The sequence below is a fragment of the Cupressus sempervirens genome, chromosome 11, assembly GCF_028749045.1.
Source record: "Cupressus sempervirens isolate cs-2001-9-10 chromosome 11, ASM2874904v1, whole genome shotgun sequence".
Classification (NCBI taxonomy): domain Eukaryota; kingdom Viridiplantae; phylum Streptophyta; class Pinopsida; order Cupressales; family Cupressaceae; genus Cupressus; species Cupressus sempervirens.
The window spans coordinates 439003245-439018983 of NC_143128.1; the positions used below are offsets into that span (position 1 = coordinate 439003245).

Below are 15739 nucleotides of genomic sequence, written 5' to 3' on the forward strand. Positions count from 1 at the left end.
ATGGAGACAGCCAAATCTAAGATAAAGAATAGTATTCCAAAAGGGTATCCCCTAAGGACACTACAATATTAGATAAACCCTTAACTGTGTATAATATGCCTCCTTTTGGGAATTACTCTTGAAGTCCCAATATGAATTTTGAATTTCCCTAGTAAGATGATAAATGTATTTTCTCTCAATAAATTTTCCACATATCAATTTAGTGACCATATATATGAGAGTGCTATATGTATGTATATAATTTTTTATTCAAAATCATCTTTAATTAATATTTTGGGATCTATTTGATCTGGTTAATACTTCAATAATTTTTAGTTATCCTCAAATATATTTATTCCTCCTAATACTTGATTTCCTTTGAAATTACACTTTATACTAATAAGTGGTCCTCCTTTATTCCTCATACTTTATTATTTATATATGTATTTGTGCCAAGAATCCCATATAAAATACATTATAATGTTTTACACTTGGTCGGTTATCTTTGACTTGTTCCCTAATCCAGTTATCCTTTATTGTTCCCCCCTTTCAAACATCATACATATCATAAATTAATTTTAATGGCTGCTCCTTATCTCTTTGTCCGTCTTTTAATATATTTTTCTTATTATCATATGCACTCCCTTTATGCAGCACTATTTATTTGGTGAAAATAATAATAATGTCATCGATGAATACAATAACTTTGTGGTGAAAAGTTGGCATCAAGTGATTCTCTGACATGACACAGGATGTAATGACCCTGCTCAAATCTGATTCCAAAATGCTGATAAAGGTTCAAAAAAACACTTTGCATACAAGGGTCATATGACTGATATAAAATTTCAGTTTACTTTTATAGCTCTTTCGTTCACTTAGCATCAATAAGAATGCTTGCAAGAAGACTCTGAATTGACTAAACAATGTCCTAACATGAATGTGCAACTTATTTTGACAATATTCAATGCATATATGTGACTGAAACTACTTGCAAGATGCAGCTACAGCAACTAGTAATTTTGACAAACACTTGGTATGCAGAATTATAACATTATTTATGCCAAAAAAGAGAACTTACAGCCAATTGACATTTTGTCAAACAATTGGCATGCAAACTAATAAGCTGATCATGAATGATAAATACATATTCAATTACACTATATCAAACCAGCAAATTATGTCTCCTTTATTGCACATAAAATGTTACTCTACAATATTAGTATGAAATGGCCAAGACTCTTGGCTTACATCTGCAAGAATAATGCTTAAATCTATTACAAACTTTCACCTACAGCCACACCTCCTAATATGCATCTAAATGATAAGAAAAATGCATGTAATATCCAAAGGAACCTGATTGTAGAGGGCTGTAATAATTTTCTCCAATGCTGTCTTTCTGCTTTGCTTTTTCGGATCTACTTTTTCACTTGCTTTTTTCGGATTTGCTTTTTCGCTTTGCTTTTTCGAACTGCTTTTTCGGATCTGCTTTTTCGGATCTACTTTTTCGGACTACTTTGTTGAACTACTTTTTCAGATCTTCTTTTTCGGACTGCTTCCAAAAACTCAAACTCTCAAGTAGTCTAAGTATACAAATTAAGCTCAACTTGAAATGGTTGAATACCACTTCCAAAGTGCAACCCTTCAGAAGGTCTTTCACTTCCTCAGTTATGCAATCTCTTGAGAGGTATCGTTCTCAAGGATTATGTTGAATATTTGCCAACCTGGATGGTGCCACAAATGCTCAAAGAGAATGGTAGTAGAATCATCAATTCCCGTCCCCCCAAATGAGAGGTTAAGCCCTCTATTTATTTACTTTTCTAAGAAGTTACTAAGGACTTCTAGAAGCATCATTTTCTAAGAAGTTACTAAGAACTTCTAGAAACATCCATTATAAAATCCTATTATAATGCACTTTTATAATAAAATAACTTTATAAAATAAAAAGTGCAACTCAACTTAGAATTATAACATGTAGGCCCAATATAAGAAGTAATGATAAAATATAAATAATATCTCCAAGAGCATAATAAACCATCCAATTCCCAAATAAATGCCAGAATGACTCTCTCATCACAACCACCAGTCTACGAGAGTCCGTGATAGACTGATCCAACACGCAAAATGATGTCAGCGAAAATGGGGACATTGCACAGGAAGGGAATATTATAAGTGGGGGAGTTGAGACTTAAACTTGATGTCCCACAGACCCATTGGAGAGCTTATTCAATGTTGAGGGAGGCCTGTGGCATATCAGGTCTTTCGAGAGAGTGTGAAGTCAATAGTGATAGGATTTTCATCCTTAAATGGACTGATGGTACCCCATTGCCTAACACCAAAGCCAAACACAATTTATAGACTCCTCACTAACAGCCATGACATCTTTATATTAAGATAATGTCTTATACTTTCTATAACGGTCAACTACTTGTCTGTAGTCCGTCTTTCAGTCTAGATAGGAATGTTTCATCCTGTCTCTTTTGTCTTCAGTTTAGATAGGAATGTTTCCTATCATGTCTTTAGTTTTGTTTCTATTTTCGTCTTTAGTCCACGTTGTTTCTAACAACATCCTTGTAATTCTTTATAAGGAACACATTTGTTCCTCTGTTAATAAATCAATCATCCGGAAATTCGTTAATCTGCCAATTCTTGAATCTTGTAACATGGTATTAGAGCGAGGTTAAATTTTCTTTGAAAATAATTTCTTATTGAAATTATCTGAACTTGGTTTTCGAAATTATTTCTTCCAGAATAATTTTGCTTCGTTATACCTAGTTCAAGCTAGGGTTTGGATGACTGTAAATCACCTTTTTTTTGGGTAAAATCGCGGCTCTGGAAAAATTGAAAATCGTTGGTTTTTTAAAAATTGCATTTCTTGTTCCTTGGTGATTTGCGGCTTAGTTACAAATGGCGGATCTCTGGTCTATGCTTGTGACTGGTATTTCCTTCTACGATGGGTTTTTGTGTTTAGCAAAGTTTTTTTTTGAGATCCGCGACTCAATTTCTACAGCTCAGCATTTATTATAATCTTCCTTTCTTGTTCTGGTCGCGTGTCTAGACACCAATCAAGACAAATATCTTCTAGTTGCAGAGATGTCAATCCGCCATTTATTTCTGTAAGTTCGTGATTTATTGGAGGTCTGACGTCCGCAGGTTTATGGTCGTGTTTTTTGCCCATTCGTGTGACCTCCAGGCATTGGTGTTTTGATCTTCGATGTTCGTATGACCTCCATCCTGTCGTGACCTCCTTCCAGCACTAGTCGACTGTAAAACCACCATTTTTTTGCTAAATCGACCTTCAAAGCTGATGACTAGGGTTTTTCCCGAAACCTTACTTTTTGGGTCCGGACAAATTTTTTGTTTGCAGATTTGTGGTGGGTTTTTCGAGACCTCATCTGGGCCTTCATTAGAATTTTCTGGGTTCCTTGTTTTTTGTGCCTCAATTTTCAGGCCAATGGATTTGCATTGTGACTACAAATTTCTTCTGGGTTTTTTGTCTACTCTTTTGGGCACTTGTCTTTTTTCTGGGTCAACCTCAACCTTGCCTCAAACTTCGTGCAAATGGAATCTTTGACTAATCTGATGTTGGAGGGCAGTCTATGATTCAATGGCCACAATTATAATCACTGGAAGCAGCGCATGTTAACCATCTTCGAATATCGTCATTTGGATGAGCTTGTTCTAGGCACAAAGACTCGTTCGGCCTCCGACCAAGCAGAACAGGACAAGTTTGACGATCGCAATCGAGACGTAGTTATGCTTCTTAAGCTCTCTGTTATCGATGATTAGCTACCGCAGATTCCTTCTGGCAAGTCAACTGTAGAAATCTGGAAATATCTGAAGGAGCTGCATGAAACATCCGACAAAAGTCGAGCATTCTTTCTGAAGAATCAGCTATTCTCCATTATGATGGATGAACATATGTCCTTGCAAGAGCATCTAACAAAGATTAAGGACATCCACGATCAGCTCGAGGCTATTGGTCGAAAAATGGAGGAAGAGGATATGGTAGTCATCACTCTAAAAGGTCTACCATCATCTTATGAGCACTTCATTGAAACACTCAACATTACGTCAACTAATGTTGATTTTAAGTTTCCAAAATTATGCGCCAAACTTCTGCAGCAGGATCATTGGAAACAACAATTTGGCAGCAGTGCTTCTACCACCTTCTCAGAGTAGGCATTTGCTGCAAAATCCTTTCAACATAGCATCGGCAACCATCAGTCTTCTCAGCCTTCCCAACATCAACCTTCTGCTCAATCCTTGGATGGCTCTACAAAGCAAAATGTATAGTGTAATTACTGTCACAAGTTTGGCCATATGAAGTTCGAGTGTCAGAAACATTTGGCTGCCCAAGCAAGGCAAAATGCTTCCTAGCCAACGGCACAAGTTGTCAAGCTTCCTGATCAAGGCGAAGCTGCATTTTTCACCTTCTGAATCTGTTTCTGTTTTTCTGGGTTTGTTGATTTTCTCCTCAAAAATCATTTCATGTTGTTTTTAATACGCAAGGTTGCATGAGATTCTGGGTTTTACCCTTTTTTTCACAAAAACGAAGTTTTGTAATTGCACCCTGTTTTGAGTCATAGCACTCTTCTGGCAAAGCTTCTTGGTTTCAACATTCTGTAGATCCAGGGAGGGTCTCAGTTATCCCAAAATGTTCCGACATCCGTACATTGACCATTAAGGGAGGGTATTAAGATAATATCTTATACTTTCTATAACGGTCAACTACTTGTCTGTAGTCCATCTTCAATCTAGATAGGAATGTTTCCTATCCTGTCTTCAGTTTTGTTTCTATTTTCGTCTTCAATCTATGTTGTTTCTTTTAGAAACAACGTCCTTGTAATTCTTTATAAGGAACACATTTGTTCCTCTGTTAGTAAATCAATCATCCTGAAATCCGTTAATCTGCCAATTCTTGAATCTTGTAACACTTTAACCACCTCAACTCCCACTGAAACATGAGCCTAGAGCCCTCTGATTGGAGCAAACATCGCTCATCCTTATGGCATAGACCTGTTAAGCCCAAGAAAACCTGCTTTATTGGTGCTTCTTTCAGCATAAACTGCCAATCAAAAACCCTAATGGAGATGTTAATATTTGTTCCTTTTGCAGATCCTTTGAAATGGTTGATCACATATTCTTTGATTGTTTCTTCACCAAAGAGGTTTGGAGTTTATTTGATCTCTACCTTCACCATAATAATTTCAGCATAATGCATATTCTTTCTGGGAAATTCTTGGGCCTTGAATAATATAAAAAGAAGAAACTTAATTTGGTCTACACTGACTATTGAAATCTTATGGTTAATCTAGAAATTACGTAATGAGGACATTTTTGTTGATTGAGTTAGATCTGTTACAGAGTCTCTTCAGAGACTCATATATCATAACATTGCCATGCAGGTTTACCTTAATCATGAAGGTCAATGAAAAGAAGTTTGTTGATTTACTGAATGAGGGTGTTGTTCAAGAACTCAAAAAAGGACATTGCATATGGATATATACTACAAATCAGAACTCTTGAAAAAGTGATTCCTTTGATCAAGCGTTGAATCAACTCAAGAAGCAGCTTAATGAGATGTTGGAGAAAGCAAGGGCAGAAAGAGACAATCCAATTCAAGCTGTTCCTGTAGCCGTTGCTCCTCCACCAGCAGTACCACAGCAGACTAGGCATCTTGTTCCAGCTCATCCATACAGTATCCACATACCTCAAATGGATGGAAAGGTCCAGTGGGTGGACAACCTGGGTATATCCAAGAAATAATGAAGTTTGATATTATAGTAGAAATTTCAGCTTGATCTTATAGTAGGAATTTCAGTTCTGACGTAGTATGTATCTAGTGTCTATTCAGGTATACTCATTCTCAGGGGATTCCTTTTGTATGTACTTGATGTAATGAAACTTATGTACGATACACCGTACAAACTCTCGTATGATACACTCATTATGTAAATGGTGTTTTTTGACTATACTCAATAGACAAAAAAGATTACCAGTAACCAAGGACAGGGAAGCCTTTTCTTTCTAACTGTAAACTCTTAAATGTTGAATGCTCAAAAAATATACCTTTATTATTCAATTTTCATAAAATATAATTCTGTATGTGTTTCCTTGTTGCAAATTTGTCTCAGAATGAGACTTCATAAATTTGATAAACTTATCTGTGAATATCCATTGTGAGGTTCCCGAATGAAACCTCAAACCAGAACTTGGTTTTTATCCAATTCGTTAGAAATCCTAAGGCTTCCCATCCTTAGATTTCTTGAGCTAAAAGCTTGTAGCTCCTAAATTCTCCAAGAGAAAAATAATAAACAAACCAAGCCTCCCTAGATGAAACTCTCATTGTTCTTTTATTGCCCATTGCAGCGACACTTGGGTTTCCATCTACTTGCCTCTTGATATTTCCTTTTTCTGTCTTTTGATTCCCCTCTTTTGATTTAATTTTAAACTTAGGGGAAATTATAATAAAGTGATTTTTTAAATTTTCACTTAACTTGCCATAAAAGTCACTTCAATACTTTATTGAGTTAATAAAATATCGTTACCCTTATGGTTTACTTTGATGGATAATATTAAATAATTATATTAACTAAATTAATGACCACACTAAATATTCTTTTAAAAGTCACATTAGAAGGGGGCGTGACATTTGCCTAATATAACTTTGCAAACATACACTGAAATATTATCCCATTACAAGATATTTGCCCCAAATTTTTCTAAATTTGCCACAGGAATTCAAATTTCAAACAACAATTTACATACAAATGGTTTCTATTCATCCAATAGATGATTTTGAAAGTCATATAATTTCAGACTAAAATGGAGATATGAATACTGTTATTAAAATTTATAAATCATTACGACCTTATTTTCAAACAGATATGAAATACCTCTATTACTGCAAGAATTGTCTTCAGATGAAGACTTACAAATTTGTCTAGCTGTGAACTCCAAGAAATGAATTGGGTTTTCATCCAATCCACCAAGAAATCCTGACGGTTTTTATCCTCAGGTTTCAGAACTGAAAGCTAAAAGCTCTCAAACTCTCCAAGGGAGAATAATAAACCCAAGTATATTGAGAATGAGCCTCTCAATGTTCTTTAATGGCACATCCCTATGACTCTTTGATTTCTCTCTACCTGTCTCTTGAGTTCCTTTTCTGTCTCTTTATTATCCCCCTTTAAAATAAAATGACTATTAATTTTCACTAAGCTCCCTAAAAGTCATTTTATTACATTATTAACAAATTAAATTAAGTTGTCATTAAATTAGATATAATTTGACAATTTAAAGTTTAATTACTTAATTGACTTCTAATGTCTCAAAAAGGGGACATTACATACACCAAGGGAATGAATGCCTGAAAGATTTAGAGATCCATACAGGTTACATTAGTTGTACTGATATTCCTAAGACTACTGCCAAGGAATTTCGGCAACTTCACTCTGTCTGCTGAAGGATCGTGTTAATAAAGGAAAGCTGAAAGAGGAGGACAACTATAAGAACCTTTTCAAGTTCCTTACTGAGGAATGGGCAAAAACTAAGTAAAAAAAATTAGTGATGGATTCTGGTTGGTGGTTTTCTGGTTGGTGGTTTTCTGGTCTTTCTTAAGAATTAGTGATGGGTTCTGGTGGGTGGTTTTCTGGTCTTTCTTTTTGCCCCTGTAGCCTTAGTCATTTTAGTTATGTTTTTACTTCCAGTAGATTTGCTCCAGAGTTTATGCACTTAAGCCCTACGTGGCATACTATAGTTTTTATTATACTCTGTTAAACTTTTGTAGATTTCTGGTTTGTATTTAACAATGGTTATATATTTATTGTTTTTGATAGGGGAAAGTTATAGGAGGCTGTTTTTATGTTGTTAATCTGCTGACAGATGGTTATCTGCTGTTAATTATCTGTGTTGTACATGGGTTAGCCCCCTTGTTTTGGTTTCTTTTAATATCAAAAACTATCAAGTAATTTATTTTGTACTAAATCTATTTACAACCTGCTATAATGAATTCTACACTGAGTGCCTAGATTTCTGCAACTATTTTTGACAGTCCAATACATGTCAAATCCACTTACCCATATGGCAATTGCATGCTAGATTGTCGGCTTATCCAATAATATCTTTAAGTAATGCAAATATTAGATTATTCAACATTATAGAAATAATACCTTGCCCTGATTTTTCTAAGACAGAACCAATGAGCTTACAGCATATTGAAACTTCAACTAATGCTTTTGTCTTGTCAATGCCGTAAACATTTAGAATGAAATCCAGGCTCGCTTTCCATCCATCATTAGAAATAATAATGCACAATATCAAGCATTGCCATAATGCTAGATTCAGTTATTCCAATTTAGATTTCCACCATTAAGACTCTTCTAATTCTCCATTTACACCATGTTTTATTGGATTCTATGTCTCCGGACTACAATCTTGGATTTATTTTCCAAATGCAAAAATTATAGTTTCACATTGCTTCAACTTAGTGTATTTATATTACCTGCAGGCTTTGAATAGTGAACATACAATATGATTCATTGCTATTTCGAGTTTAATTTACTTTTGTATAGTTCCAAAAGATGGAAAAAAAATTTATAATACTTGTTGGAAGATACGTCACCTGTTCTAACTACTTCAGCTACTTCATTCAAAAAGCCAGTTTCCTTAAAGCCTCTTCTTTGCAAACCATCCTGCAACAGTGAATAATAAGATCAATTCAGCAAGTCAGAATTTTCAAGTACTGAAATGAAACTGAGCTTCAGAAGCGAGATGTCATAAGAAACATTTGAAAATATATATAATATAACCACATGAGAAGATAAGAGTACTACTAAAATACAACTTAAATTTTACTCATAATAATATGCTTTAGGGGTGCAAATGGCCCATAGGACTGTAAAAGATACAATTAATGGAGGCTACAACATGAGTAATAAAGCAATATGCACAATGAAACAATGACAAGAAATTGAAGCAAAGAAACAAAAACAACGAATCAGCAAAATGGTAAACGGGGAACAAACATAAGTCAAAATAAAGCATTTGGGCATGATTTATTAAAGCCAGCCAGGATCTAACCACAAAAACAAATATCTGTAGACATATGACTTCAGGAACAAACACCATAATATTAAGTACATCAATAAAAATTAAGATAGGCAGACAAGGATGCCTTACTTTTGCCAGCTGCAAAATATCTTCTGCTATATGTTTCAAAAGTCCATCTCGATAAGGAGTCTTCAAACCCATCTTTGTAACCTACATATCCGCATTTGTTTTCTAAGATAAGGTATATTAAGGAAAATTGAGCATAAAAATACCATCAAAGACAACTCTGCAGATTAAGTATTTTTGTCCAAGACTAAAATACATAGCCGTTAATGTATTGAATATGTATCTAAATAAATCCTTAAACTGCATGATGTACCAAAAAGAAAAATGGGAGAAGAACAAATCAACTTCTCTAATAAATCAGTTAATCTTAGAGTTCACAAGATTGCAAAATAACTGTTTAACTGTACAAGTGACACTGCAGTATATGAAACCACAGACACAAATTGTTAGAACATGTTCACACATTTTTGTGGGCTTTTCAATCCTTTGTTGCTTGATTGAACTTATGAAACAAGAGTGTATTTTGCCATATCAATATACTCCAGATACTCAACATACTTTTCTGAAAAATTAGATTATAGAGCTCATTTAAATTCCCACTGACCAAAGAAAAAAATAAACAAATGTTATGGAAACAATGTAAGCTCTAGAAAACTAAATGCCCATTCACGCTCTAGGGAATAGAAACCCAACACCCTATCAATTTCTTTCATCATATCATTGTTGATTGTGTAAACTAAAAATGATGACTAGCTGTTTGCTTGAAGATTAGACTTACGATAAATTGGCCTTCCATCACATCTTTTAGTACAGTTTGGAGTCAACCACGATACATCTAAGATCAACTACCTAAGAATACAGAGCCATGGAGACCATTAGGTATCACTGAATACCTTTTACATGGGCCAAATGTCCCACCACCTTGTCTTACAGCACCAATTTCATCTAGATTTGTGTGATGGTGATGATGTAGATATGCATGTGGATCTTGACCAATGAGCAGCTAGCTGACTTTGAGATGGAGGCAGATGACTAGGATAAAGAACTAGCAGCGCGTATGGAGGAACATGAGCTTGCTCATCCATCAAGGCTTCTGTTGAAGCGCTTATTGAGGATGTTGCAAGCCTGCAACTACTTTACCACCACCCACGCAACAACAGTGATCTCTTTTGAGCTTTAGTCGTAGACGCAATTTATGATTTCTACTTCTAGTTTTCATTAATACTGAACTTGGACTTAATATGTATTCAGAAATTGTAGTTTCATGGAGTTTGACTTCCATATGTACTGAACCTATTTTTATCTAGATGTTGTACTTGTTTTTTTGGCATATGAATCTATGTTAATCTGCAAAGTTTTAATTGCTATACATTTAACTCAAATATTTGATTAATATATGGTGGATATCTCAAATCAGTATATGTTCTACAAATTTGGTGTATATGTGTGTGTTTTAAAGAATATTTTAAAAACATTATATATATTCAAATGTTAGAAAGAAGTGTCAATTTATTGTCACCATTTTTGCCAAGTTCTTGGCGATTCCAAGTTTTTCAAAAAAAATTGGGTTGGCTGAAAATTGTGGAATCCAAGTTTTTCAGCCTTGATATGCACCATGAAAATTTGTGTGGTTTCAAAGGCTTTAATTTGGGTTACCTCTCAAACCTGCTAGGGGTGGCACATATTTGTAAGGAAAAAGTTACAGTGAAGAGAGATAAATACCAGGGTATCAGAAATTGTTCAAGCTAAGATATGATGATGTGATATCAATCAAAGAACAAACTGCTTAAATTCAGAGCAACAAAATTGAATTTTCAGTTTTGAAACTCCTAAGAATGTTTTCTTAAATGAGGCATTTGTTGCAAAGTCATGATATTGCATTTGACTGGTAACTTGACAAATTTGACAAGATAATATATTACTGACTCTGACTCCTAATAGAAAGATGTCAGTGAGCAGTAAATGACCAATAGTGCATTTTGTGAAGCCCATAATCATAAATACCCAGGTGAAGAAAGCATAAGTGTATACCAACCATGCACTTTTTTAACTGATATGGTTCCAATGAATCAGGGATAGGAAAAACAATCTGCAAACTGCAAGGAGCTTTCTAATCCTATAAACCATACATATGATTCAAAAGGTGAACCAGCATCCCTAATCAAGAAATTGAATTGATTCAAGAAGTCACTTGTTTAAACATGTTTCACAACTGTGTCAAAGGATGACTATGCTTCAGAGATATTTACGTAAATAAGTCAAAAAAACCATCCATACATCAGCTAACAGTTGATTGCCAAAATAATGCACTGTGAAAGACCATCAGCAACTATGCCGAAATCTCATCACCAATGTATGTATGCACAACCTAGTAGTGACTGTTCAGCATCCTTCCCAATCACTCTCCCTTATTCTTCACTTGAATGGAATTGCTTTTGATGCAATTGAATTGCATAGCTTCAACGAAAACTAGGTTTCAACAATGACTCAGAAAGATTCACATTCTCAAAAATCAACAAACTCGCACTCAACACCAAACTATACTGATTTTTCCTTTTCCCTCACTCCAGAAATCAGCTACATATTTTTTTTGATGCACTAGAGAGATTTGAAGCAAAAGCAGTTTTCTCCATTTCAGTCACAAAGTTTATATTCAGTTGTCATGTCCCCTTTTCTAGCCAGTGAGCTTTGTTGGACACTAGCCCATTTTTCCTTGGTTCCATGGGCAAACTGGGTTTCCTATACGCTCAGAGCAATTTTTTGGCGTAGGCAATTTCAGTTGCGGGCTAAGCAGGGTTGTTTCACTAGGGTTTCTAGACACTTACTAGTTTTACTAAGTCAGCAGATTCAACATTCTTGGCATTTCAGGGAATCAACAAACTCGCACTCAACAATAAACGTTACTGATTTTTCCTTCTCCCTCACTCCAGAAATCAGCTACATTTTTTTTTGATGCACTGGAGAGATTTGAAGCAAAAGCAGTTTTCTCCAATTCAGTCACAAAGTTTATATTCAGTTGTTATGTCCCCTTTTCTAGCCAATGAACTTTGTTGCAACACTAGCCTATTTTTCCTTGGTTCCATGGGCAAACCGGGTTTCCTATACGCTCAGAGCAATTTTTGGCATAGGCAATTGCAATTGCAGGCTAAGTGGGGTTGTTTCACTAGGGTTTCCAAACACTTACTAGTTTTACTAAGTTGGCAGATTCAACATTCTTGGCATTTCACGGTTGGACCAGGAGCATCTTGTCGAGACCTTTCCAACGAGCTGTCAACATGCATATCCGAGTACATCTGATCAGAGATTTTAATAACTAAAGATTTGACCGATTTATTATATAGTGACTTTATAACTTAAATTCATATTGTTAATGTCACTTTATTTCCTTAAGGGAAAAGTATTATTATTTTAAAAAGGAAATAAAGAAACAGAAATGGGAATGCAAAGAGTCACATGTTTGTTCTTAAAAGGGAAGGAGCTCATTTGCAGCATACTTGGTTCTGTGATTTGGATTTTCATTCTCTCTTGGAGTGTTATTTTCAAAAGCTTCAGCTTTCAGTAGGTGAGAGGATGGAAACCCATTGTTAGTTGGAGAAACCGAGCAGGTGTTTCACTTTGCATTCCAGATACATCTTTTCTACTATCCAATCTTGTTGTAGTTATTGTATCTACGATTGGATTGCTTGGTCTTTTTGCTTAAGAGATTCAATGAAATATTATTTCAAAAAATGTATTTGTGTAGGAGATTGATTGTAATAACAGCTTGAGACTCATTTTTATCTATTATTTTTTGGGATTTTGTTGATGAAATCTCAAATGCATTGCATGAAATTATTTGTTTAAAACCTTATGAGATTCATTCAAGGGTTTTAGAAAATATTTGGTTAGGGATATTACAATGGTATCAGAACATCGAACTTGTCAGTCTATGGGACATATTTACAAAACAAGTTTATCATTTTCAGAGTTGAGAATTATTTATCAAAGAATTTCTACTAGAGCATCGATCTCACCATCCTACAAGGGTTTAAAAGTAACAGAGACAAATTTACAGCATTTGGAGAGAACCTTATTGCCTTTAGTTATTTCTAGTGTTACACTGGCATGAGGGTGCGATGGTGTGGGGGGACGTTGGGACAAGTTTTGGGTGCGGGAAAAAAAAGGGCCTCAATTTGGGGACGGCGGGGGTGTGGAAGGTTGGGGGGGGGGGGTGTGGGGGCGGGTTTGCATAGTATATATATATATATGACTGAAAATGCTAATTATGAAATGATATTTCAATATAACATACCAAATATAGTTGAATATAGAAAATTGAAATGCGATTCACGAACCATAAGTTCAAACTTGAAACTTAAAACTTCATAACCATTACGAATGACCATTAAACTTAGTAAAATGCTAAAAAATTTGAACATAATGATAATAATGATACAGATAAATGAAAAATATAAACCACAAATAGTACCATGTAAGTCAACCATTGACTATCAATTTATAAAATGACAAAGATAAAAGATTCAAAATTCATTGTTCAAATATGAATATTAAAATGAAATGACCTCATGGTAAACACACCAAATTAGGGTTCCCTTGCTAAAAGAAACAATACAAAACAATTGCAAAAAATGTTTTTTTTTTGTTCTGACTTTTTAGCCAACATGTCGGTCGCACCCTAGCCACACCTTGCATGCACCTGCATCCTCGCGTCCCATTTGGGTGCTCTGACCGATGCGGCCATGCTTTTTGCGTGGTGGGGTACTCGGGTGCACGACATACTCACACCGAGGACGTACGTGCACCCGGTGCGTTGGGTTTTTGACCCAAGGTAACACTAGTTATTTCTTTTGGATCCTTTGAGGCATGGAACTTGTTGCAAGAGCCCACCATAATTTTGGTCAGGAGCAAAGACTCCACGTTTTTTCCACCCACAACAATGATTCTTGTGCCTAATGTTTGATACAAATACTATGATAGTGTTTGGTAGTGTTGGAAACTAGTGCTACAAAAATTAAGAAGTCTACTACTGGACATTGATGACGTTGACCCATTTGTAACGAGAAGGTAGCAAAGGTTTCTGGAACATTTAAAGATAGAAGTTGTTGTGAACCATTTCTAGTCATGGGAAAAACAACAATAAAAACTTTAATTTGTTTCATTTAAACTCTACAATCAATCCTAGTGAATGAATATTGAAGGTTAAAGAGTATGTGGTGATCTTTTAGCTTGGATCCCTATAGCAGATTGTGTGTTGTAATTTGTAGAGTTGTGTGGCATGAGACTTCTAGAAGGCCCATTTAAAATCAGACTGCAACCTATGAGCAAATAAAGCTATACATGACTGGAACCATTTAGGTGATTACTTACAATACATTTTGGGCGTTGATAAACGATATACCCCGTGTGGTTGTTGAATGAAGTGAGACATAAGGTGATTGGTTGTGTTACAAAACTATTGCTGCAACTAGTATTGTTCATATTGTTCCAATTATAAGCATAATACCAATTTTAGAACAACTAATGTTTAGTCTTGCTAAACACTTCCCTGATTCGTACAACTAATGATTCTAGAATATTTTCTGTAAATCTATTTATGTAACCTTGGTCTACCAACTTTATTCCCACTTGAAATTGTAACCACATTAACCCCTTCATGAAAGTGTTTGACAAAATGTATTGAGGGGGGAAACAGTGATCTTGGTAAAGACTAGCAAAGAATCTTGGAGTGGTGCATGCGCAGAAAACAAAGATCTTCTAGGCAGCATATGATTTTAGTGATTACATTTGGTGATAGCAATAAACACTTTGAACATTCACCTTCCAAAACAGGTACCTAGCTATGGGAAACATGCATGTTCTGGAAAAAGTCAAAAAAGATCTTGTTAAGTTACAACACCAGTTAGCCTGAAATTCTCAAACCAATGTAAGCATAGAGATACTCGACATGTATGATGAGTATAACAAATTTCCTCCACAGGTTCAAAATGATCCACTATTCACTGATCATGTGGACTCTCATCCAAAGCTACAGAACAAGACTTATATGGCAAAAAAAAAGTATTATGAATGGGCCTAGGATCTTCTTGCAAAACACAAGTGCAAACATTTGTACGAGGAGTTTTCAGCAAACCAAAATCAGCTTATAGGTGGCCTTGAAAAAGAATAGTAACCATCTACCACTAATTTGCAGCCTTCTCATGATCATGTAAAAGACATTAAATTTGGTACAGGTCTATCAATTGGTAGTATGGAGGTAGAGGTTTCTTTTCATGATTCCTACACTAGTATTCTTAATGAACATGACGATAACACATTGGAGAAGACTACCAATCAGCCAATGATGAGGACTCAACATATTTTGTAAGTGTTGATGCTGATTTTGATTCAGACTTAATGGTCTTTAATGATGAGGACTCAAAATTTTTTGTAAGCGTTGATGCTAATTTTGATTCAGACTTAATGGTCTCTACATATGGCCTAGATTTTTGTGACGAGTTTTCTTTTGAACATAATTATGTCCCTAATTCCTATACAACGCCAGGTATGAAAGATGAAATTTAAGATGTGGATATGTACGATGAAACACCTTCTCCCCCCTCATGTGCACTCGACTTATCTCATACACCAACTAATACACCTTATTTGG

General features: G+C 35.2%; 1 protein-coding gene across 3 annotated transcripts in view; it reads right to left on the reverse strand.

Annotated features, from left to right (window-relative positions):
• The window catches only part of GSH1 (glutamate-cysteine ligase), a 155455-nt gene that overhangs the window by 14161 nt on the left and 125555 nt on the right, over positions 1–15739 (reverse strand). For all 3 annotated transcript variants that reach the window (XM_089807903.1, XM_089807902.1, XM_089807901.1), the window contains 2 exons: positions 9157–9237; positions 8600–8669 (listed from right to left, as the gene is read on the reverse strand). In XM_089807903.1, the coding sequence (XP_089664029.1) occupies positions 8600–8669; positions 9157–9237 (151 nt within the window). The remainder of the gene's footprint in view (positions 1–8599; positions 8670–9156; positions 9238–15739) is intronic.